The sequence below is a fragment of the Mya arenaria genome, chromosome 10 (assembly GCF_026914265.1).
Source record: "Mya arenaria isolate MELC-2E11 chromosome 10, ASM2691426v1".
Classification (NCBI taxonomy): Eukaryota; Metazoa; Mollusca; class Bivalvia; order Myida; family Myidae; genus Mya; species Mya arenaria.
Window position 1 is genome coordinate 20,519,734 of NC_069131.1, and position 27,296 is coordinate 20,547,029.

At 34.6% G+C, this 27,296-nt stretch overlaps 1 protein-coding gene and 1 long non-coding RNA gene across 2 annotated transcripts in view; both read left to right on the forward strand.

Moving 5' to 3' along the window:
• Nucleotides 1-3,399: 3,399 nt before the first annotated feature.
• Nucleotides 3,400-27,296, forward strand: part of LOC128205914 (uncharacterized) — a 29,985-nt gene continuing 6,088 nt past the window's right edge. The window contains exon 1 of the mRNA XM_052907972.1: nucleotides 3,400-3,821. Within this exon, the coding sequence (XP_052763932.1) occupies nucleotides 3,712-3,821 (110 nt within the window). The 5' untranslated portion in view covers nucleotides 3,400-3,711. The remainder of the gene's footprint in view (nucleotides 3,822-27,296) is intronic.
• Nucleotides 9,433-20,014, forward strand: LOC128205918 (uncharacterized). Its single transcript, XR_008256348.1, has 3 exons — nucleotides 9,433-9,632; nucleotides 16,434-16,832; nucleotides 19,785-20,014. It is a non-coding gene; the product is annotated as an uncharacterized LOC128205918 (long non-coding RNA).

The following is a 27,296-nucleotide window of genomic DNA, read 5'->3' on the forward strand; positions in this document are numbered from 1 at the left end:
TTTCTCTCTCATTTCCAGTATTCTTTTTTAATAAACGGGCAAACCACATGGGAGTTCTTTTGAAAAAGGACTGTCACATCTCTTTTTCTAACCCTAAGTCACGTGAAAGGCTGAGGGGTTCCAGCTTTTGGTCAATTGGTCAAATCGCTAGAAGATCGTCTTCGGATTCAAATTGATGATGCAATCAAAGATTGTATTTCCAAACGACTACTCCGTCGCCTTTATACCCGTAGCAGATGAAAACGGATACTTAGCGGGTAAATCACATATAAAAGGTGATAATGTTCCTTTTTTGTGTATTGAGGCATTTCAACTTTACATTATACGCACACACACGCACACACGCACACGCATGCACGCACACACGCACTTGAGCTACAAGCGAAACCGGTCGGCTTATTAAAGAAAGAATACCCATGTGATGTTACTTTATTATTTTATTATATAGATTCTTTAATCGGCACTTTACTATTTTATATATATAAATAGGATATTTAATTCAGATTTGTTTCATCAATACAACATAAAACGTATATATGCAATCATAATTTGTCACTGTAATTTAAACTGAATATACAAATACAGATAAAGCAGGATAGTACTCCGTTGTGATATGTATCATTGTCTACGGAAAAAGGAGAAGCTCTACAGCAAACTTCAAGGCACCTTTATGAGAAGAGACGGCGGAGTGCAAACTTTGAACTCCCAGGATATACACAACTTCTACCAAAGAGTATGGGCGCTTGTGGCATTAAATAGTAGGGCAACATGTCCATTATATGTAGAAACTCGGTTATTAAAATATGTGTTCGATTATTTTAAAATCGTTATTACGATTATACATTAATCTCACTTACAACTACTGGTTCTATATTGAAACGGTTTAGTTCAATTTCTTAATGCAGGTATTGTTTTCACAAACACTTGGTTTTCTCATGACGTTTTTGAAACATCAAAGTGAGTTGAATCGGATAAGGAGTGATGTAAGTAGCTTAAAACAGAGACACAATCAAAACGACAGTGATTTTGACAAAAGACTGCGTGAAGTTGAAAATAAACACAAACAGAAGGCGGAATCATTGAAAAGAGAAAGACGGGGATTGCTTGCTAACACTAGTAAACAACAAAAAGAAATAGAACAGTTTAAACAGCAATGTGAGGGAAATGAAGAGGTCCGAGGAGCATATGCTGATACAATGGTGATGTTATACTTTCTGATGGATTTACATGAAAAAAAAGGAAACACCAAACATACAGTTTTATTTCAGCCCTCTTTAAATACAGTTTGTGACCATGGTTCTCAAGTTGAGTAAGATTTTTTTTACATTAAACGAAACAGTTACATGATAATTAAACTGTCTGATTGGTGTGCAACCAACGTACGTACATTTTCTAGTGTTCGTTTATTGTAATTATATATTGCTAGTGTGTGTGTATTAAATGATAAGTTAAGTACTTAATGGTTCATTCACCTCCTCTGTAATAACTTGAGTTTACCTCTTACGACAATTGTTTACTTGGCTAGATATTTTATTATTATCAGATGAAACTTAATGTTATCCATTATGAATAAATATATACACACTAGACAACAATTCAAACAAAACACTTAAAAATATTAATTGACAATAACATAAGAAAAATCGACGGTAAATGATTAGTTTTTAATAATTATTCAAGTATAAAACTTATTCAAGTTATGCGTTCTAGGTCATTTTTTAAAACAGTATACAGACCATCGTATATGTATATCAAGATTGTTAATTTATTGATCTCATTTCAATTACCAATAGTGCATTTCCCAGTATTGCTTTTCCAAGTATTGCTTGTCATATTTATTGAACATTTTAATAAATAAAATGTATATTCGTTTGTTTTTAATCATTGTTTATATAATCATCATTGAGCTGTGTGTTAGAACTGAACAACCTTAACAACACAGACAAGCACGGATGAGTCAATCTACAATACATCATATTCAATAAATACCAGTTAAGTGCCTCCACATTGTAACATTGGATTGAGAAGGCTAAACATCGAAATGTTTACAAATTCATATTCAATTTAGTTTTGAGAAACAACCTAAGCATTAGCTTTTCATTTCTATTCATTTATATTTTTTTTTAAAAGAAAGAAATATATATGGGGGGGATCTGTCGACAATACCCGTATAAATATGTTTATGTGCCAACATTCTCAGCAAATGTTGTGTTGTCGTGATGGTACAATTTTAAGAACGATATCCAATAAAATAGTGAAATATAGTGAAATCAAGTAATTTCCTGTTACAAAAATGCAAGCATATTTCGTATAATAGAAGCAACCACAACAAAACCACAAGACATTGATGATTGGGTTGTCTTGAATGTTTTTCCACAAAAAATATTCATAGTGTAGAAATACTTTTACAAAATGATAACGTACGCCTTTGAGCACAAATTAATGATGTTGTTTTTTTGCCTTTCTTTTTACTAGAAATGTATGTACTATATATTTGTTTTACCTTGCGCTAAAATGTGTACAGTCTAGTAATAGTTATAATAATATTGGTATTTTAGCAAAATGGATGTCTTACATTGCGGTGAAAGCCTTTTGATTGAAAATTGTTCTAACCCCAACTTTTTTTTTAAACTTTCATCTTTGATATTTATTTCAAATAATAAAATGGGGGAAAACTAATAAATAAATTTGAAATATCTGTAACAAACTACAATTTAGAACGTACAATATTGCATCGAATAATATGAAGCGTAATGACAACTTAAAACTAGCATGGTCAGTTTGATGCACTGAGTTTTGGTAAATATTCGATGAAAGTGCAATAGTTTTGAGAAAACATTTATTTTACAGTTTTAAAAACCATTTCAATCGTCACGCCTCTCAATGACGTAAATTCAATAAAAAAATATTTCTGTGCATATGTATGTATAGCAACGTGCAATTGTATTTCGAGCCACAGATACATTTCCTAGTGCATTTAAATGGTTAATTATCCCTTATCACCAGAATTGCATTATATTATATTTGAAATATCGCAAGCGTAACATACATTCGAGCTAATGCACTAACTATATATTCCAAATTTAGGCTGATAAGCTTGAAATAATAAAATGAAAAAGCACTTATTTTCTGTTGGTACGCTTATTAAACTTTTAAATTCAGAGGTTTTTATTGTGGTATCAAATAAAAGAAAATTTCCTACATGTGATAACACATTAAACAGAACTCAGTAACATTCCTGCTTGCATCAATAAATTATTTATTATCGTGGTAAACGTGTATTTACAAAACGTTGAAACGATACCACAGTTCAATTTAGTAGAGTGTAGCCTTAAACTTGTAATAGGGCATCGCATATTTGTAAACTTCAAATCGAAAGTAGATTGTTTACATTGACAACTTATGTCTGTTTTACAGATACGACATTATAATTGGTGCAAGGACGTTATTTTGTGAAGCTTGAAGAGGTTTCACGTATCTAAATATCTATAAATCACTATACAGTATGCTTCAAAACAATCATTGGAACTAATAAAGATAATAGTCTTTTAAATTAAATAACATCAGTGTCACAGTGTCAGTGGTAATTAAGCGGCACACGTCAAAAACAAAGGATTAAAGATGTTTATGTTATGTAATTGTGTGCTGTCGGAACTGTATTAATAAACTAAAATAAGAAAACGTTCGGCTGTTCATGGAAGTGGATGAGAAATGGGCAGACGAAATAATAAGAACCGAAACAGGGTTCAGAATCATCAGCAGCCTCCCATGGCTGGACCGGCACGACCGCAAGCTTCTTCGCAATTGCCTTTGGTGTTCAGGTATTTACTTTAATGTTCTTCAGAGTAGTTATTGTTTTCAACAAAATCTTGGCCGGACATAATGCTAATTCCAACAATTTGATGCTGAAAAATGTAATTGGTACGCTCAAACCCATGGTTTTGGCATGCTACTTTATTGAGCGAAACTGATCGCCAATGCACTTTACACCACTTCCCCATTGAAAAAGATCATCAAGGATTCCTGTTGAACATAAGTGGTTGTGTAAGGGCGTTTTGGCTTATTTTGAAAAGATTCGTTGATATTTTACGTTCAAATTGGGGATATACTTTTTTGAGTTGGGAACATATAGTCGCACAACTGCCAACAATTGTGTTGTGATCTGGGAACCAGTCACGTTATTTATTTATGATAACCAGTCTAATAGAAGCTGATGTGGAGAACCAGCTAGCAGGAAACAGACAGACTTTGACTGACCACGACTGAGACCTGACGGACTTATTACTTCTGACGATCATCTTATATCCATCATCATCCTATACGTAGATTCGACGCTAGTGCTCATCTTTATCAGGTATGTTTGTATGGATATTAGTTATTATGTCGGGATCACAATAATGGCGCTGCGACTTAAACTGGTACATTTTACCTGCGTTTAAATTGTTGCCAAAAAGTCTCAATTTTGTGGTTGGCAGCCATCTTGAAAATTTGTGTTTCAAGATTTTCAAATCATTATATTGCAATTATTTCTCAATGACATGTTGAGAATACATTGGATGTATGTTATATTTATGAATTGCAATTGATTTGGACCAACTGTTGATATTTTGGTCCGTTATTTCAGGATTTAATATTCTGATACTTTTCACTTTGAAATTTATCGGGACAGGCTTCCGTTGTATTTTCAAATTATAATATTGCAATAACTGCTCAGTGTAATGTTGAAAATACAATGGATTAATGAATTGTGTATAACATGCAATTGAAATAGACCAATTATTGGCCTTTTTATATCATAATTTATAATTTGATATTTGGAAATTTGCCGGGAGATTTTCCGTTGAATATTTCTATTTCATCTAATTTGTTTGCACTAAAAATTATTTACTGACATATTTTTGATGCATGTCTTGTAGAATTAGTGCGTATTTCATGCATATTACATTCCGACGTTAACCGGAAGTGACGTTTCGTTGACCGGAAGTGGCTTGTTCATCGCCATAAGTTGGGGAATATTCAGCTCTCCTATACCTGAGGGCGCCAGTTGCTGACTTTTGACGGTGAAGTAAGTTAAAGTTTAAACTAAACATCACATCCAAATTGTTGGATATTGGATGTCTGACAAATTACAAACAATTGTCAGTGAATACTACTCGGTGTCAAATAAAATAACTGTCACTAAATACTACTTGGTGTCAAAAAGGATTCAAGTTGGGACATAATCATTGTCAATAACTTCTTATCTGTGTAAACAAACCAACAGGTGTCCAATACAAATATTGTTTAAGTAAATTTCCAGTGTTGGAATAGATATTCTAAATTATTGATAATTCTATATAATTAAAATTTTAAAATATTGAATTACCAATTACTTAGTCATTGCATTGTGTAAACTGGGGAGAAAGACATTTGGATTGTGCTTGTTATATCTACCAGTTATTTGGTAATTATGACCGTTTGAGACTAACATAACAGTCTAGCAGTACAAGAATATTTTTCAAGGAGAAGTGGACTGTTCCTAAGTTCTTAGGAAACACGTAGGTATTTTGAAATTGTGACATAACTATAATAGATATTTTGAGATCAACTGAATTATATTGTAATTATTAAGAAATTAAAACTATAAAAAAGTGTCCAGTTGTACAATCCATTTATTATTTCCAAAATATTGGAACTGGATTAATAAAAAGTTACTGAGGTATTGATCTTCTTCTGGGAATAAAAACTTATTCCAAGAACTTGGATTTGATCCTTAAAATCAGCATCTAATTTAAGTTTGTAAAACCGGTACAAGTTTATAGTTAAAATAAATTCCAATACAATTTGGAGGGGAAAATAAGTAAAATGGCAGAAAGCATAGAAAAAGTTGACTTAAATAATGCGGATTCGGATGAATTGCGTATGTTGCCAGGCATTGGCCCAAAAATAGCATTAAAGATATTAGCAATAAGAGGGGAATGCGGAGTGGTAACAAAAGATGACATTAAGGCAATATCTGGTTTGAGGGTAACCCAAGAATTTTGGGATCAAGTGTATTTTGGAGAGACAGGAAAGGGCTTGTGTAATCAAGCGATAGAGAGTGATGAGGAGGAAGAGGTAGAGGAAAAGTCAGGGGAGGGTGCTTTGCAAGCGCAACGCGTAGCGATGGAGAGAATTACCAATGCTATTGGTACCGCAAATTTACAGGGCCCTCCAGAGCAAAGTAGGGTCATTGAAAAAGATATTACAGATACCTTCCCAAAAGCTCAATTAAATAAACATTCAGGAAATATGGGGCCACATTACCTCAGACATTTGAACATTATTCCATGGCAAACCAGAACTTGTTACCACCAATGCAACTACCGAACCAATCCCATATGTCAATGCAGCCACCTACTACATACCAATCTCAGCCACCAATGCAAATACCGAACCAATCCCATATGTCAATGCAGCCACCTAATACATACCAATCTCAGCCACCAATGCAAACATCGAATCCCTATCAATCTTATCCACCAATGCAATCAACCCTTCCGTATCAAATGGGTGCATTCCCAAACATGCAACCACCTTGGATGTATCAATATCCTATGCACCCATACATGATGCACCCCCAATTGCAACAGGGTGTGGGAATGAACGGCATGTTTCCAGGTTATATGGGGTATCAACCAGGGTATCAAGGTATACCACATACCAGTTTTGATAGGGAGGGTTTGAAAACCGAGCAAATTACTCCTACTCATACTCCAAGTAACTTTCAGGGAAGGGGGTTACCATTTGGAGAAATGGCAAATAAATATCCAAACCCGATTCCGGGTAGGTTCAAAGAGGATAATGGGGGAAGTGTTCCAAAATTTACTCTTGGACGGGAGTTGTCCCAATTTGATGATTTTGGGGGGCTAGGGGCGAAACAAAAAGGGCCCGGTGCCACAAAGACTATTTTCAGGGAGGAGGAGGTAGAGAAAAAATCTCTAGGGCGGGAGTCCCAGTTTGATGATTTGGGTGGGTATGGATTTAGACAAAGGGGACCTAGACCCACAAAAAGAAAGGAAGAATGTGATAAGGGGTTCCAACATTTGCCCAAGAACATATCCTTTGATGGAAATAGCAGTTGGCAAGCATTTTATACAAAATTCACAAAGTATATGATAAGGGAAAATGGACAGATGAAGAGAAGTTGGATTATCTCTATCTGAGTCTCACGGGCAAAGCAAGTGAGTTCTACACTATTCATACCAAGAATGGTGAGATACCATTTCAGATGATGGTAGAGAAATTATCAAGTAGGTTCGGTTATAAAGAATTAACTGACACAGCTATGGTAACTTTCTCTAGTGCAGAACAGATGGAAGAAGAACCATTAGATGATTGGGCAGATAGAGTCCTGACACTGGCGGGTATGGCATTTCGGGAACTTCCCGAACAATACATGACAAAACAGTCCATACTGCGTTTTTGTTTAGGCGCCCAAGATCAAATATCTGGGGAAAGCGTAATAAGGGATAGGCCAGTGACTATTGCACAAGCATTAGACAAAATGAAGTGGGCAATGCACACTCGTAGCCTAATGTATCGAAAACCTAAAACAGTTAAAAAAAAAAGTATCAGAAGAGAAAAAAATAGCGGAAATTTCTCGTACATCCCGAAGCGAAATGCTTGAGAATCGGGTGTCCAGATTGGAAGAAAAAATGGACAAGCTCATTGGTAAGATTGATCAAATTTTAGACACAAAACAATCTACCAGGCGATCTGAATCAATGTCACCAAACAGAAGTCCAGTGCGATGTTATCATTGCAATCAAAAGGGACATATAAGGCCTGATTGTCCGCAGAAAAGGAGGGAAAGATCTCCCTCACCATCATTCCGCTCGACGTCTACTGGTAAGAGATGTTTTGAATGCGGAAAATCAGGACATTTTCAATCTGATTGTCCTGAAAAGCAACAGGTTAAGGTAAAAACAAAAAAAATGAAAAGAAAGTAAACTTTGTCGAGAGTGATTTAAACGACAGCGGGTCGGAGTAGAAGGCCAAACTACGACCCATGAGATTCATAGTGGCCAAAAGCCTGTACCAACTATTTTTATTGGACAAGTTCGTTCTGATTCCATGTTCAGAATTCCAATTTCAGTTCAGGGAGTAAACATTGAGGCAGTAATAGATACTGCTGCTGAGGTCACTTTGCTTTCTGATCATATGTTTAAAAAATTAACTGGTAATATTCCGATTTTGCGGAAGGTCACTATGAACACGGCGGGTAGAGATCTGAAAATGCAGGGAGCAGTTATAGGTCCAGTTAAGATAGGGTTAGGTGATAATGAATTTGATGAAAAAATTATGTAGCACCAATAGAAGATGATATGTTGCTGGGTTTAGATTTCATGAAAAAACATCAAGTCTTGATAAATATTCCATTGTCCTACATTTTAGTAAGTGGTCAAAAGATCCAAATGAAGGAGCATTTTGAAAAAGAGGTTGCTATAGTTAAAGTAACAGTTAAAACGACCTCCAATTTGTGTTTGCAAATCCTAGATTTCGCAAACTCAAGTACCCTTTAAATACGGTGTAATCGAATACTGGCCTATAATTTAGTTAGAAGGCTTCATTAAGGTATGATTTTGGTGTTTTTTGTTTGCGAAATGTTTTTGGAAGTTTGTCTAATTGACCCGCCAACTTCGGGCCCCAGCGGGGTTTTCGCAGAAAAACACGGGGTTTTTCACTATCCCGCGGGATTTTTCTCCCGTTTTTCAAGAGCTGGGGAAAAATCCCGCGGGGTTTCAATGATACACGATTCAAGTTATTTTAGCTCAAAACAACATCTTATATCAAAAGGAGCATTATGCTTCGACACCGGAAGTGAAATAACGCGAAACAAAAAAAACCCGCTTTTCAGTACGGGGTTTTTCTCCTGCGGGATAAAACTCCAAGATTTTACCGATAATGCAAAATCCGTAAAAACCCCACTTCTAAGCTATTATATTATTGTTATGATGTTAATTATCACTTGTTTAAGGATTTTGAAATACTTGCTTTATATTTAAAGAACAACAGAAATTTTATGAATGTTTTTTTACGGGAGAAAAACCCAGCAAAACCTGTTTTGACTATTTATGATTTTAAACGCGATTATTGCACTTCATTTACAGCAAAAACAAATGTAACTACATAATTATGTATCTTATATGTTTACTATAACAACCATGTTAGTTATGTAAATGATATTATTAAAGGTAACTAACTAATTTCGAAACTTATGAAATAGTGTAATGTAACCTTTTTAAAAAAAAAATAATAATCTTCCTTTTTTAACCGTCTTTAAAAATACTGCAGGAATGAAAATTATACGTGACGTTAAAGAGTTGTAACGTTAAAAAGATGATATTGCTTAAAATTGTTTAATTATTGGTACTTAAAATTGTTTTATTATTGGTACTTGAATCTGACTTTAAACCGGTTTAACACAAACATACAATTACAATAATCAATACCAGGGTACATGTATCATGCTGGAAAATTACGAATGTGTCAGACGAATTATTTTGTTTTTCATAGAAGATAAACAAAATCATCGAGCTTTGCAGAACGATGAATCAGAATGACTGAATGACACTAAGTTTTGCAAAATGGATATATCCCTAACTTCCATGGTAAGTCATATATATTTTATTATATTGCATTTTTGTGTGGCTTGTTGAATATGTATCAGCCACAGGTACTTGACACAAACTTTTTTTAATGTTCTATATGGGCTATATACTATAATAAGATATCTTTATAAACATATATAGGCCGATTTTTTTATTATGTGACTTGCGCCTGTGGTATCAGCTAAGAACACAGGTAGATCTACTTGACACAAACAATTTTAATAAGAATATCTTAATACACTTATCCCATATATAAGGCGATTAATGATTATGTGACTTGCACCTGTGGCTAAGAAGTAGGACAACTCTTGGTTATGCACCAGTCAGTTGTAACCGCCCCCCCCCCCCGGGTCCCTTTCGGTCCAGGTAAACCCGGGCAAAGGCCCATTTTCCCCAGCTATCCCCGGTATACACCCAGTCTCGGGTAATCACGGCCTCCCCAGTTCCGGAGAATAGAGGGGACTTTGACTTTCTGTCCAGCCAAGCCCGGGTAAAATCCTTGTCCTGCAGGGACGGATTGCCGGTAAAATCCCTGCCAAATGATCCCGTACCCCAAGGACCCTAGGTAAGGCCTCCGGTAATCACAGCCTTCCCAGGTCCGGAGAAAGCGGGGACTTTGGCTTTCTGTCAAGCCAAGCCCGGGTAAAATCCTTGTCCTGCGGGGACAAACTGCCGATAAAATCCCTGCCAAATGATCCCGTACCCCAAGTAGTCCAAATAATTGTACGTTGACAGATTTTTTTATGATTTTTGATATGGCAAATCCTTAATGTACAAATTGTTTTGTACCAAAAGTGGGTAGTTGTTCCGGGTTAAAGCATATTGCGTCCATTAAATATCATAAAAACAAGTAATATTACCAGATTATGTTATTTTATATTAGTTCCGTACACAAAAAATAAGTATCCAACGAATAATTATGAGTTTGACGGTCTATCTCGAAGCTTGTCGGAGGTGGCCGACTTATTACGATTGTGTCGAGTTGTTCCGTTTGGCATAATTGATGTCTGTGTCAGTCAACTTTCATTTTATTAGAAAGGTAAATGTGTTTAATGCATTAAATGCTTGTTTTGTGCAAAATAACTTCTTTTACATGTACATGTATGGTAAATTATGAATATAAACCTTTATGATCAATTTCAACCATAAAATACTGCACTTAATACAATTTCAATATTTTTCAAACACCTCCGGTTTTTACACAAACCCGTTTAGACATTGGGGATTGGAAGAAACCCGTATAACACGTCTATTATTTTAGACTTGTACCCCAAGGACCCTAGGTAAGGCCTCCGGTATTCATGGCCTCCCCACCCTCCTAAAAAAAACGGTGAGAAAAAACAACATTATTTTTAAAAGTATTTATTCTTTTCATGAAAGTCTTTTGCCTGTAATTGCGCATTCAACATCCTAATGCAATATAAACTGTCATGATCTGCCCCCAGATTTCAGATTTAGTAAGCTTCTTATGACACAGACAACAGTTTTGCCTATATATGATCTGCGGGTTGGCGCATGATTATTATATATTAATGGCATATTTAGCTGACTGCAGTGGTCAAAATTGACACCAGCCCAAATTTTATTTAGTAGGGCTTGATAAAAAAATTAATGCCAAGCATTAGTGTTAGAAGTCGGGCTTGTACCTTCAAAAGTCTAATTGGATGACTGACTCCGTATGTGCATGTTTTGACATATTTTTATTACTGTTTGGACTTTCTGGTAGCATAGTTGTGCTTGTTAGATGTAAAATTCTTCCCTCAGAAAAAATGTATCCATGGTGTGTGTTTTTCCATGTAAATGTCATTAATTATTATAACTATAGTATATGTCACTGTTATATTGGTCTAAATAACTGTTTCAAAGATGTGATTACTTTCAATCTACCTGTCCTCAGAATTATTAATTTGTATGTTGTATACATGAATGTAATATCTGTTCGTGAATAGCTGTTCCCATGGGGTGTATCTCTCCATTGTACTAAATGTCCTTATAACTCTTACTATAGTATATGTCAGTGTAATGTTCGTCCTTGAATAACTGACCCCATGGCACGTGTCTTTGTAATGAACCTTACATTTTAGAATGACTATTATGATTATTACTATATATTGAAAGTCAAATGTAATGTCCGTCCCTGAATAAATGTCACTATAGTGTCATTTTTTGTTATAAAGTACATTTTAGAATAACTATTTATACTATATTGTATGTAATTGTAATGCTTGTCCCTGAATAACTGTCCCCATGGTGAGATTCTTTGTAGGTACATTTGAGAATACCAATTTCTGGAGTGTGTGTCAATGTTATGTCCGTCCCTGAATAACTGTCACCATTGGGTGTGTCATTACAATGTACATGTCAGAATTACTATTACTATAGTATAATGTCATTTAGTCAATATATGTTTGTCCCTGAATAACTGTCCCAATGGTTCAATTCTATGTAAATGTCAGGATAATTATTAGTATATGGTTATTGTCAAGTGTGATGTCTGTCCATAAATAAGTCTTCTCATGGTGTGTGTCTTTGCAATGTTCATGTAAGAATAACTATAACTATAGTGTATGTCAATTAAGTCTAGTCAATGTAACATCTGTCTCTGAATAACTCAGTCCTCATGGCGCTTGTCTTAAAATGTTAATATGTCAAAATAACTAGTACTTATAAAAGTGTATACATCAATGTAATGTCCGTCCCTGAATAACTGTCCCCATGGCATTTGTTGTTACAATGATAATGGCAGAATAACTATTCCTATAATGTATGTCAATGAAATGTCTATCCCTGAAATCCCTGTCCCCATGGTGTTTGTCTTTACAATTTTCATATCAGAATAACTATTTTTATAGTGTATGTCAATGTAATGTCCGTCCCTTATTAACTGTCCCCATGGGGTATGTCTTTGCAATGTTCATAAATTTCAGAATAACTATTTCTATATATAGTGTATATCAATTTAGTGTGGCAGGCCCTGATTAACTTTCCCCATAGTGTGTGTCTTTGCAATGTTCATTTCAGAATTACTATTTCTATAGTGGTGTTAATGTAATGTCCGTCCCTGATTAACTGTCCCCATGTAGGGATTCTATGTAAAGTACACATCAGGATAATTAATTACTGTATTGTATATCAGTGTTATGTCTGTCCCTAATTAAGTCACCCTAAGGGTGTCTGGTGTGTGTCTTTGCAATGTTCATGTCAGAAATACTATTAGTATAGTGTATGTAAATGTAATGTCCGTCCCAGAGTAACTGTCACCATGTAGCGATTCTGTGTAAAGTACATGTCAGGATAACTAATTACTATATAATTGTATGCCAATGTTATATCCCTAAATAAGTCTCCCCATGGATGCACCAGTCAATTGTATCCACGCTCCCCCCCCCCCCCACTCAGGTCCGGGGGTATACCGGGGATAGCCGGAGAAAAGGGCCGTGTTTTTACTTTCCAGGTGGTCCCGCAGGGCCGGGTGACCGCGGTGGTTTTGTCATAGGGCCAAATTAAGCCAAGATTGGACCTTATAGAGTCTCTGGGGTGCGGGGGCATTTGGCCGGGGTTTAAACATCAGTTCGTCCCCGCAGGGCGGGGATTTTACCCGGGGTCGGCTGGACCGAAAGTCAAAGTCCCGGCTATTCCCCGGACCTGGGGGGGCTGTGGTTACAATTGACTGGTGAATTATAATGTCAGTCCCTAAATAAGTCTTCCCATTGGCATGACTGTCATGGTAATGTACATGTACCGGTAATTATTACTTTAGTATATTATTTTAAAACTAACAGTAGGATGTCAAAATGACTTAATTAATTACACCATGATAAATGATAATATATCATGAGTGGATGGTACTCTGTAATTGCAGACACTAATATTATTTTTTTTAGTTGAAAGATTTTACTATTGTTAAAGTGACTGGAATAAACAATTTATGATGAAATGGGTTTCATTTTCCTACATGCCTTGGCGAAACAAAATAATCCGCTGAGTTCTCTCCATTCCTTGAAGCTGTCAAATAAGTTCACATTTGGATTATATATATCTTAAATATATATGTCTAATGTCTACACTCATGCACAATATTTTGCTAAGAATTGGGCGCAAGTCCGCTAACGCGTTCACAGGGGGTACTTTGAATGACTGGGGAATAGCACAGTAGCGCCCCTAGTGTGCCTCCTTGTTTTCAGTTCCTACTGAAAGATTACTGTTGGTCAGCCTTAGAGTATTTGAGGTTGGCTGATGTAGTTTTTTCAACAGTCAGAGACTTCTGTTCAGGATTTCCACTCCTTTATTCTAAGAATAGTATTCCTTTTAAATCAGCGATAACAAATAACACAATTGCAATTGCAAATCCAGTATGATTTAAGTCTATTTCATGTATAGTTATGAATTTTTCATATGTGGCAGGTCTATTTTAGAAGTCTTTTGTTTATAATTGTCTCTGTGGCTGCATTTATGCCACTCTGATCCTGTTGTTGTTGAGATAATGAAGATAAAATTCTCTATTAACAAAAAGTCCACAATTAGAAAATAGTAGGAGAGAACATAATTAAACTTTTCAAAAAAAAAAATCTTAATCAAGATATGGAAAGGGCCCTTATAATAACCTAATTAAACTTAAAATTAAAAACAAAAAGTAAGACTTGTTAATTACTCTAAAATCTAGGTGTTAGATGACATTAAAGCTGCACTCTCACAGATATATATACCATTTTGACAACTTTTTTTTTGTTTGTCTTGGAAAGGGCAAATTTCTGCCTAGATATCTGCAAATAAATTTATGATTGCTGACAAAATCAGATCGTAGATTTTCACATTTTTCTATTTGAAAAATTGATGTTTTTTAAGGAAAATGCATATTATATCATTTTTGGATATTTTGTTAGTAGTTTTATTTATATAACTGTGTATATAACAGGTTCCATGGATTTTTGCAAAAATTGGCTGGTTCCAAGGCAAACAATAAAAAGTTGTCAAAACGTTCAATCTGTGAGAGTGCAGCTTTAAGTGCAATGTACAAAGAAAGCTGGTAAAAATAATGAATAAACACTTAAAGCAAAATTATGTTTAAACTGGGACCAATAATATGTTATCTTACTCCCAGGTTTAAACAATTGCATATAATAACAATAATTATAGTTTTGTCTGGCTTTTCTTACACAAAAAGAAACTAATTTTTTAATCAAACAAAATACATTAAAATTGCATATCCAGAATATCCTTGAAATAATATCAAAATGCCAAAATAAAATGTACAAAAAAACACAAAAAAAAAACATCTGAATTAAATAACAATTAGCCACTTTAGCAAAATGGAGAATTATACATTTAAGATATTCACATAAAATTCACCTCAATTTTTCCTTTCCATATGATTATATATATTTCTTATTTTTTTCCCTCTTTGCTATTAGCCTATAAATCAACATGACCATAAGCAATTATTTTAATCAATTCTGTGAAATGCTATGAAATTGAAGTTCAATTCTAAATTGACAGTCATGTATCTCTTCCAATATTATAAGGATTTATATTTTAAGCATAATTAAGGAACATGTATTTTGATCAATTAAAGTGCATAACTGCAGATTATGTTTATTATCTTAAATAAATTATAAGCCTATTATAATCATATTTATAGCACCATTTTCAGAATAATGATTGTCACATTAACCAGGCTTTCCCTGTATAAAACTGTCATTCATAAAGAACATTAAAAGGCAATTTTAACTCAGCCAATCAGATGTCAAAAACAATGAAAGGGGCAATGTCAAGTCCAGTGAAAGGGGCGGAGCTAAGATAAATACTGACATGAAATGTAGATGGATCTTACCAACTGAGGAACTATTTTGATTTTCCTCATTTGCTTGTAATAAAAATTAAACTTTTACATTGATACAAATTTATCAATATATTATTGAATATAAAAGTGAATTATAAGCAAAATAATGACACCAAACATGACACATCTTGCATAAAGATTAGCATTTTGATAAACTTCCTGGAATTGTTATAAGCAAAATACCTTGCACCAATATATCAAATCCTACTCCCACACAATGCAATGTAATAAAGTAAAAATATATACAGTATGCAGCAAAACTGTCTTCAAATTAAATCCTTGATTAGGCAAAACAAATATTCTTAGTTTCTACTAACATCCCCCCAAAAAAGGGTAGATAGGTAGGCATTACTTTTTTTTGGACGACCATAATTCTTTAGCAAACTGACCTGTATCAGGGTATTATTTTAGGTCTCTGAAAAAACGCATTTTGATCAAAACGCAAAAAAAAAAATAGGAAGAAAAAAATTAATTCAGATGGGTGTAAACAAAGATTTGTATAGGCCTTATTATGTCCATGTTATCATATCAGTGATCAAAATAATCACAAGCCCTGCAAATGTAAAGTTCTTTCTTGGCTGTCAGGGGCCCAGGGCCCACTTCAACTCTTGATTTATGGTAGGTTCTGTTGAAAGTGTTTGAAGCAAAATACTAGTTTAAAAATATTGGCTTTAAAGGTCTCCATAGTAACACTTCTAAACCTAACAAATGGAGTGAATTAGGGGGTTAATTGGGGGTAATAAAACACATCTTGATAGTGACAATTTTAGTTTTAATCTTTCAAGTGGTGGTTCAACTAAGGAGGGATATATATATATATATATATATATATATTCTGTAACATTCTAAACTTTAGCATAAAATGTTAACTTAAATTTAATAAGAAAAAATATAATTAAAATGTGAAACTTTTTTGTCATTTAAAAAAACTTGTCACAGCTTCACATTCTCTTATTTTTAAGGCCTTCGACATATTTGAGTGGGATCCTGAAACAACCCCTGACACAACAACTTAATTTACAAGAACAACCCTGCGTATAAGAACTACAATACTTCTGACAAAAACAAACAAAAGCAACTCCAGATTTATGATCAACTCTGATTACTAGAACATGAACACCAACCCCATCTTCAAGAACAACAACTTCAACCCCAGAACATCAACACTTCCTGCAGGGACAACTACAAAAACATCGGCTTCAAGAACAAATTCATCCTAAACACAAACATCAGCAACAACAGCTACCCGAATAAAACTACTCGAACTACAAGAACACCATCACACACTCTTTAAGAACACCAGCATCATCATCTTCTTCTAGACTTGCAAATGCAACAAACACCAATGACAAAGTTGAATGGTATGTATATATGAATGCAAAGTTTTGACATACACATGTATAAGATATAGTTATTTGTCTTATTCCATAAATATGACCAACTCATTAGAACGTCATTGATTAAATTATGTAATTGAATAAAACTAAACAATCAATTTGCTATCATGGATTCTTTAAGTCAATGAGCATATGACTTTTTTTATTGCCTTTTTATTTTGTTAATGTCTCAAAAAAGAATGACTACCTCAAGTTGGCTGATTTCCATTAGATTTGAAACATTATTGAAGTATTCAACAATATATTTTGAATAGGCTTTTTTTATTGAAGATTATGTTCATGCAACATACCTACTTTATTTGTGTGCAATGTAGCCATAAACTTAAAGGGACTAGACACCAGGTTGGCAAGTACAGTATTTCTTTAAAATAAGCCTTAGAACTGTCATGTGATCATTTAGAAGGCTGATAATACTGAAGGGTTATTAGTACTGTGTTTTGATCCGGGAGGTTGTATTTAACTTGAGTGGATTTTTGCAGATTCGGATTTCACAAGGCACAAGCCTCCCGGATCAAAACGCCATACTAATAACCCTTTTATTATATATACATTACTAATTTACTTGTTACATCACTTAAAAGCCACATGTTTTCATAATAAATGTCATTTTAAAGGGTCTGTCTCACAGATGATGAAATAGCGAAAAAAAACAAATTGTCGAAAAATGACATAAACTAGGCATCGATGTGTACAATGCATTTAAACGTACTAATTGAAGTACCACATAGTTTACAATTTATTTAAGTTTAGCAGTTACTTAGTATTTTTCCATTAAAAAAGATTACTGGGTATGTGTTCAAGGTAGAATTCATTCAATCATGCGTGATTGGCTAGAAGGTGTTATCACGTGAAGTTGGACTTTAATTTTTGCGACGTGGGTTTGACCCGTTCTCCGACACAATCTTTTTTTTTTACATTTTGGTACTTTTTTTACAATTATGACATCAAAGTGTAACACATTCTATTAGATAATTGTCCTGAGATTCGTTACAGAAAAAAACTTTTTTTGGTGCAAATCTGTGACACAGTCCCTTTAAGGACACATTATTTTGTTTTATGACATCATTTTAACATCACGCAATGACACTTGTAAAGTTGTTATGACGTGACGTCACAAGAGTTGAAAACGGCTGAAGTGCACTAGAGTGCAGTGTGCGAAATTAACCTTTTTTACCTGGTAGCCAATGGGGCTACAGACTTTGAGATTTCTGTAGCCCAAGCCAGATTTCCATAGCCCACCGGTAAACAGAAAAACGCATCTTGAGTACCTTATATGGTTAAAACAAGGAATGATATGGCAACTGTACAATATCTTATTATATTTTGTATAAAATGCAAGTATGGTGGTTGTGTGGTCCTGTGTTGCCAGGGGGCAGGGGGGCTGGTGGTGGTTCGATGGGGGGGGGGCTGGTTCTGTCAAGGCAGTAGGATTGTTGATGAAGGGGGAGGATGGAAGTCCTGTCAACATGTGCTGCTGGTGGCATTAGTGACAGGATTTTATAAACACCTATTTCATAATTTTCGGTAACTAAATAATCCAAGTTTATTTCAAAAACGCACACAACAAAAAACAACATCCAAACTTTAATATCTCACTAAAACAAAAAAGTAAGGACAGTCCGAAATATGATTTCCATCAAAATAATTATTTTCAAGCAGTTTATAGCGTATTGTTGCTTGACAAGGGAGATTACTGCAACAGAAAATATCCATAACAATGAGAGATTATCCGGAAGTCGGTCAACGGTGTCGAGGTAAACATTTACCCGACAATTTTTTTTAACCAACAAGCCCGATGGTTTCATCGCCAGTCGGGCTTCCTTAATGGATTTTTTCGTAGCCTGGGTCAATTTTTCGTCGCCACGGGCGATCGGGCTACCGTTAATTTCGCACACTGGAGTGGAATACAGACTACTGTATTTTGCGATATGTATTACGTGTGGATAAATGATGGGTATATAATAAATAATTTTACATGATTAAAATAAACAGAGCAATCATTTGACTATCTCATTTGGGTTTCATTGTGTAAAAATAGTGAATTAAGTTTTCCAAGTTTATATTATATCCATTTATGAATATAGATAAATATACTGATGCTTTTTTAAACTTACTGGGATATTATATGTGGTAAACACACCCCAGAAAGTTTCATATCGACAATATGTGCAAAAGCTGTGTCTTAAGCAATGTTATATAGCTATTAAAGTAAGATTAAAAGTTATTCACTAGTATATCAATTGTATGTAAGTTTTTGACAGTTATCTATGTTTTTGCAATTGTATCATCTGGTGTCTAGTCCCTTTAATAAACACTGTTAAATTCATACATTATTGAAAAAAATGACAAGCAGCAATTGTCATCACTTGATTGTTATCCTTGCCTTGGGGTTAAGTTTTGCGTTCAGGTCAGTTACATGAAAACTATCAAAGTTGTCACTTTGAAACTTGGGGAACTTGTACATCTTATACCCTTCTTCACATTATACCCTAAAGATATTGAGTCTCACCTGTTTTTAGGGTAAAAAACGTGAATTTTGGTTGATTTTGAGAAATGGACACTAAGCTTCTTCATAGAAAATGAAAGGATTATGCCTTCAATATATCAAACTCATTTGGAAGGGAATGGGGAGGATGGGGGATATTTTAGTATTTGTGGACTATAGTCTAATTATTTTAAGTTTAATAAAATAATGTGCTTAGAAGGCGGCTTACAAGCAAACTATCAGAGCTATCACTTTTAAACATTGGAATATTCACTTTCAAATGTACAATATGAAATAAATTTACAATAAAAGGATATAATCAGACGAGCGTTCAGAACCCGCAGGTGGTGCTCTTGTCATATGCCAAATGTGCTGTTATAAACAAGTGCCATTTTTGTGTGAAATTAAAATTTTCCTTTCTTAAATTGCAGGCTAACTTCAATGGAGAGGATAGAGTAATGGCAAAAAGAGGATCATTTTAAAGAGCGGAGGAAGAGGGATATGTAAAGAGTGTTCTGAGGCCAGGATATCAGCAGTGCGTTCAGTCAGGCGAGCGTTTACAAAACGCTCGCAAACGTTTTGTTTTGTATCTCTGTTGCAAAGCAGCGCATATACGTTAAGCGGGAAACCAAACAGCAAACGTTCGCCGCAAACATCTTTACTGAACGCGTTGCAGATTCATGATGGGGGAGGGAGGGGGGGGGGGGGCGGTGGAACAATTTTCGAGAATTATTGACATACATGTGTATAAATATATATATATATATATCATGGTAGGAACTGTTTGCCTTGTCATCTGTGACTTAAATATTTAGTTCTTGTGTCAGCCTGTGCTTATCTCAAATATTTAATGACATTTTTTTGGTTTGTTTGATAGACATGATAATTATATAACTATTAAATATAAATGGCAACAATTATAGATAAAACATTGTAACTCAGGTTAACTTTATAATAGATAATTAATTGTTTATATGCAATATATATTTAAGGATGCATATTTCTTTTATTCTTGAATCTATTTTTTGTGTGTTTTTTTTCATATATCGAGAATAATATGTACAGCTAACTGACCAATAGAGTGAATTTAGTCAATGATGTATGACCCTAAGATTAAGATTGACTTAAAGCTGCACTTTCACAGATTGAAGTGAACTTCTTTATTTTTTGGCTTGGAAAGAGCCAATTTATGCGAAAATGCATGAAAAATAGTGTCATAAGACTGCATACTTTCTTATTTAAGTTCAAGAAGTGATGTTGAATGCCATTACATTAATTTTTGAACAGAAATCTACAAATCTGCGATCTGATCTTTTGTCAGCAGTCTGATTTGCAAAAAAGAATGTAGAAATTTGCTCATTTAAGACAAAAAAAATAGAACAGCTGTCAAAACCGTAAATCTGTGAGTGTGCAGCTTATTTGCATATTTTGAACTTATGTTTCTTCATTCGTTTTTTTCATTTTTAAAGTTATTATCATTTAGATCTTAGAATATTGTTTTTATATTGATTTATAAATATATAACAGTATTATACTAATATCAAAGTAAATTTGTACTGGCCAATTTTAAATGGACAGTTAAAGCTGTACACTCACAGATATACAATTTTTACAACTCTTATATTTTTTGTCTTGGAAAGAGCACATTTTTGCGTAAATATCTGTAAACCAGTGATAAAAGATTGCTGCCAAAATATCAAATTGCGGACTTTCATATTTATGTTTGAAAATTAATGTTTTATTGCATAAGACATCAATTTTTGAACTGAAATATAAAGATCTACAATCTAATTTTTCAGCAGTCTTATTTAACTGTTTTCTATGGAATTTCGAAAACTATGGCTCCAAGACAAAAAATAAAAAAAATGTCAAACGTTCAATTTGTGAGAGTGCAGCTTTAATAAATGGTTAAATGTTGTTGTTTTTTAATTCTGATTTTTATAATAAGTTGATGATCGCCATGTATCATTGATAAAACATGTAAAAAAAAAATAATCTTGTTTATTTTCCAACGCTGTTTTGCATTTAAATTTGCTGACATAATGCTCTCCAAAAACTTCTGATATGTGGTTTTAAAATGTGTGTTCATCCTTTATTCAGCTAGTGGATGGAATTCATTAAACTACTGTATTCAGTACACCATGCAGCTCTTCCAATTGTTTGAAAGCAATTATTTCACAGAATCTGATAATAGAGGGACCGGACTCTACAAGATTCTACATTGCAAGAAAAAGTGAAAATTGTCAAAATTTATCATCAAACTGTTATGTTTCAACAGTGTACAGTGCACTGAATCTTACTTATGTAATCATATAAGTCGAAATAAACTCACTTTGTCTACCATGTAAATCGAAGTAAATTTAGAAATAGCAATCATGTATTTATCTGTATATATGTTTATGTGACCTTTACATGCTTAAAGTAGATAATACTAATAAACGGGAAAACATTATGTGCTATTTTTTAAAGATTACTTGTCTCAGAGAGAGAGACAGTGATGAAATCTTTTAAACACATTAAATGATGAAATATCAGTCTCATAATAATTGGTATTGATTCGGCTAGGCTTGTTTTGAGGTAATATTGAATATCTTGTTTTTGGATCATCTGGTGTCCAAGTCCCTTTAATGTATGTCTGGGTGGGAATCAGCCACCGGGGTCAGCCACCGGGGCTGAGTAGGCGACAATGCTAATGCATTGTCTATCATGGGTTCAATCCCCATATTGAACACCCTTATCCATACTGTTTTACCAACCCTTTAACATTCAGTATAAAACATTGTGGACACAGGGTATAGATTACAAAAGTATTACATTAGTATTAAATGGGTTGTGTCACTTGTGTGTGTGTCTATGGGGGGAAGATTTTTGTTAAGCAAAAAAAAAAATTGTAGTTATTAATGGTATTTTTCCTAGACAATAAAATAATTATAGATAATTATTAAAGCTGCACTCTCACACATTGAACGTTTTGACAACTTCTTTAATTTTTGTCATGGAACCTGAAAGTGCATTCAAACCATTCATATAAGACTGCTGACAAAAAAATAGTCACAGATTTTTTCTTTATTTATAAGTTAAAATTTTATGTTTCATGCATTTTTCTTGAACCGTAAGAAACGGTTTATAGAGATAAAAGATAAGTTTTCTGACTGAAATTTAAAAATCTGCTATCATATATTTTGACAGCAGTCTTTAACCACTGGTTTTAAGATACCAATAATGGGTAATTCGAAGACAAAAAATCAAAAATCTGTTAAAACGGCAAAACTGTGAGAGTGCAGCTTTAAAATGTTAAGTGGCAGTGAAGGGGAGTGGGGTTTGGGGTTAGTTATCCATTATTTAAACGAAATTATATATCACTTGGTAGTTCTTAAATGAAATTTTAAAGTCTTAAATGAAAGTGATCATGTAGACAATAAATAAACTGGAAGATCACTGATGGCTATAACGGCTGTATATCGACGATGCCGACGGTTACAAACAACTAATTATTAAAATCTGATTTTTTTATATTAAAAACACATGTTAACTTAATATTATTGACTCAATATAAATATGTAAAACAACTTCACTTCCTAAACAACATCCAACCGCTGGAAATTGAAATGGCTTTTGTCGGTGTTTTTTTTTCCGTTAAATAGCATTCCTGATTTTTGCTGGGTTTTTCTCCCGTAAAATATGCATTAAATTAATAGATTTCTCAAATGAAAGAAATGACTCTAGAATAGTCATTCAAATTAGTATTTACATTAAAGTAATGTATAAAATCTCAAAAACATAAAGCTTGAATTGATTTCATTTTTTTGCTAAAATGTAGGAATTTTATCCCGCAGGAGAAAAACCCCGTACTAAAAAGCGGGTTTTTTTTGTTTCGCGTTATTTCACTTCCGGTGTCGAAGCATAATGTTTCTTTTGATATAAGATGTTGTTTTGAGCTAAAATAATTTGAATCGTGTATTATTGAAACCCCGCGGGATTTTTCCCCAGCTCTTGAAAAACGGGAGAAAAATCCCGCGGGAGTGTGAAAAACCCCGTGTTTTTCTGCAAAAACCCCGCTGGGGCCCGAAGTTGGTGGGTCAATTAGACAAACTTCCAAAAACATTTCGCAAACAAAAAACACCAAAATCACACCTTAATGAAGCATTCTAACTAAATTATAGGTCAGTATTCGATTACAGCGTATTTAAAGGGTACTTGAGTTTGCGAAATCTAGGATTTGCAAACACAAATTGGAGGTCGTTTTAAAAGGAATACTGTCATACCACCACAAACAATCGTCAATGTTAAGTGTAATGTAAAGGGATCTTTAAATACATTTAATATCGAACCAATAAATCATGAAAGATTACTTATTCCTGAGACCATTTATTCAAATGTCAAACAGGTAAAATTGGCGGTGGTAAATCTTACAGATAGTCATGTGAAATTGAAGAAAAATTTTCATATAGGTAATGCTGAGGAAGTTCAGGTGCTGCCAAAAATACCTGAAGAAATTTCGGGTCAGCATATATTCCAAGTTAATTTGGATTCAAGTAAAGATCTAAGTAAAAAACACTTGCCTGAACATTTGCAGGATTTATTTAATAGATCAAAAGTAGAATTAAAAGAGGGGGAGCAACAACAATTACTCAAATTACTTATTGAGTTTCAAGATGTGTTTGCGCAATCAGAGTATGATCTTGGTAATTTTACGGAAATTGAACATTCTATTAATACAGGAAATGCACCCGCGGTAAGACAAAAAATGAGGCGAACACCGGTCTCATTTGCTAATGAGGAGGAAGAACATTTAAGGAAAATGGAAAACATAGGGGTTATACAACCCTCAATTTCCGAGTGGTGTTCAGCACCAGTTCTGATTCGGAAAAGAGATGGTAATGTCAGATGGTGCATTGATTATAGGGGCCTGAATGCTGTCACAGTTAAGGATGTCTATCCATTACCGCTATTGGAAGACTGTATAGACATGCTTGCTGGACAGAAATTCTTTAGTAAACTGGATGCAAATTCGGCTTATTGGCAAATAAGGGTTAAGGAAGAAGATAGGAAAAAGACAGCTTTCATTACCAAATTTGGTACCTATGAATTCTTACGAATGCCATTTGGGTTATGTAATGTGCCATCAACATTTTCTAGAGCGCTGAATCTGGTTCTGCGGGGCCTGAACTGGAAAACACTCTTGTCATTTTTGGATGACATCATGCCAATGGGGGAAAACTTTTCCAAACATTTGGAGGTCTTGCGCGAAGTATTTGTAAGGTTCCGTACTTACCAGTTAAAACTGAAACTTAACAAATGTGTACTTTGTCAACCAAAGGTAGAATTTCTGGGTAGGTGGGTTGGACCTGAAGGATTACAGGTAACGGAAGAAAATATCAGGGTTTTACTTGAATGGCCTGATTTAAAGAACACGAAAGATGTGGAAAGATTCTGACTCATTTGTGTTAGATACTGATGCTAGTTGCCAAGCCATTGGTGGGGTCCTTAACCAAATACAACAGGGGGAAGAACGTGTAATTGCGTATGCCTCTTTTGCTATGACTAAGGAACAGCAGCGTTATTGTACAACTAGACAAGAACTGTTGGCTGTTATACGAATGACAAGACATTTCAGACACTATCTGTTAGGGCGTAGATTCACTCTAAGAACAGATCATAATAGTCTTACTTGGCTTTTGCGATTCAAAGAAACTCAAGGGCAAATTGCCCGTTGGTTAGAGGAATTGAGTTACTATGATATGGAAATTGTTCATAGACCAGGCAACAAACACGGAAATGCGGATGCATTGTCAAGAATGCCAAGGGAGGAAATGTGTGACCATTACAGGTTGGGATCCAAGCTTGGGGAACTACCCTGTAATGGTTGTCTCTATTGTCAAAAACTAGAAAAGACCTGGGGAACTTTTGTTGAAGAGGTTGATGAAGCTGTACCGTTATCTAAAGTACAAGAGATCAAATTGACCCCAACCAAATTGTGGGATCTGAAAGCTGAAGTTGTTAAACAAGAACAAATAAAAGATAACGATTTAAAAGTTCTGAGATTATGGTTGGTGGAAAAATCAGCACCAACAGAGGGTGCTATTTTCTTAATGAACTGCCAATCCAAGTACTTTTGGATAAATCGGGACACATTTATTTTATCTGACGAAATCATATGGCGCGTTAACCCCAAAACTGGGGATAGACAGTTGGTTATCCCAGATACTTTAAAAACTGAAGTAATGCAGCTCAATCATGACATACCATTGGCAGGCCATCAAGGTGAAACTCGAACCCTAGAGAAAATTAAATTGAAATATTTCTGGTTTCACTTAAAAATAGATGTACTAGAGTATGTGAAAACTTGTCCAGAATGTAGTCAATGCAAAAAACCAAACACAAAAGCTAAGTGTGAATTAACAAGCTTCCACTCAGGAAGCCCAATGGAACGAGTACATGTTGATTTTTTGAGGCCTCTTACAAAAACCAAAGAGGGAAACCAACATGTCTTAATGGTTGTAGACCAATTCACAAAATGGGTAGAATGCGTACCTGTCAAATCACAATCAGCAGAAGACACAGCCAATGCGTTGGTAAATATTTTCAGTAGGTTGGGATTACCTTTGGAGATTTTCACTGATCGGGGAACAAACTTTGAAAGTCAATTGTTCATTGAGTTATGTAAATTACTCAAAATACACAAAACAAGAACAACTGCCTATAGGCCCTCGGGTAATGGACAGGTGGAACGTTATAACAGAACCTTGATGGATGCTGTGAGATGTTTTGTTTCCAATCAACAAAATGACTGGGATCAGTTCTTACCTCAGATTGCGGGAGCACTAAGGGCTTCCATCTGTAGAAGTACAGGATACACTCCCAATAAGATGATGTTTGGAAGAGAAGTGTTTATGCCAGCAGATCTGATATATCCATGCCCAGGTGAGGTATACAAATCTACAGATGGATATGTTTCATCTTTGGCACTCAATTTACAGAATGCTCATAGCATAGCTAGGAAGGTACTGCAGTCTTCCCAAATGACAATGAAAAAAAGATAATGATCTCAGGTTAAGCAGCAAAGAATATCAGATTGGGGATGCAATTTATATTCTGAAAAAAATCAATGAAAAAGGGCAGGTCGAAGAAACTTGAAAAACAATGGGAAGGCCCGGGTCTGGTCATAAAAAGAATTTCACCTTATCTGTATAAGGTGAAGCTGCGGAAAATAGAAACGGTGGTAAATCATGATAGAATGAAATCCTGTAAAGTAACAGAATTGCCAGCTTGGATTCAGGAAGAAAGGGAAATTCTGAAGGACAATTTCCACCGGGGTACAAGGGAAAAAGAGAAGGATGAGAGGCAAGAACTGTATTGTATATGTAGAAAAACAGATGATGGTAGTTTCATGATACAATGCAATGAATGCAAGGAATGGTTTCATGGTAGATGTGAATGTGACAGAAATAGATGCCGCTAGCATCAAAATGTATGAATGTCCGGCTTGTAAAAGGGGGATTAAGGGCATCATAGGTGGTATAACTGTATTTATTTTTTCAGGATGACAGATTCCGAGTCTTTGGAAGGGAGTCCAAAGAGATCATGGAAGGGACCAGAAAGGATAATTCCAGTTAATTCCGATGATATTTTACGGGAAATGGAAACTCTTTGTTCACGGAAAGTCCAAATGCCATCTGCCAAATTATTGATCTTTCAATTAGGTTTGGTCAAGGACCAAGAAAAGATTAATAGGATTGTTACAGAACAATGCCAAATTGCACAGAGTCGTAGGAATTTTAAGTTCATCCGTGAGGCCAAAAGTTATGCAGATAATATTCTAACGACCGAATGTTTAAAATCATTGGAATCAATTTGGGGAAAGAGTAACCAACCTATTAAAAAGGGAAACTCCTGTTTATCAACAGACACTGGTAATGACGTTTTTTCTAGTAGGGATATTC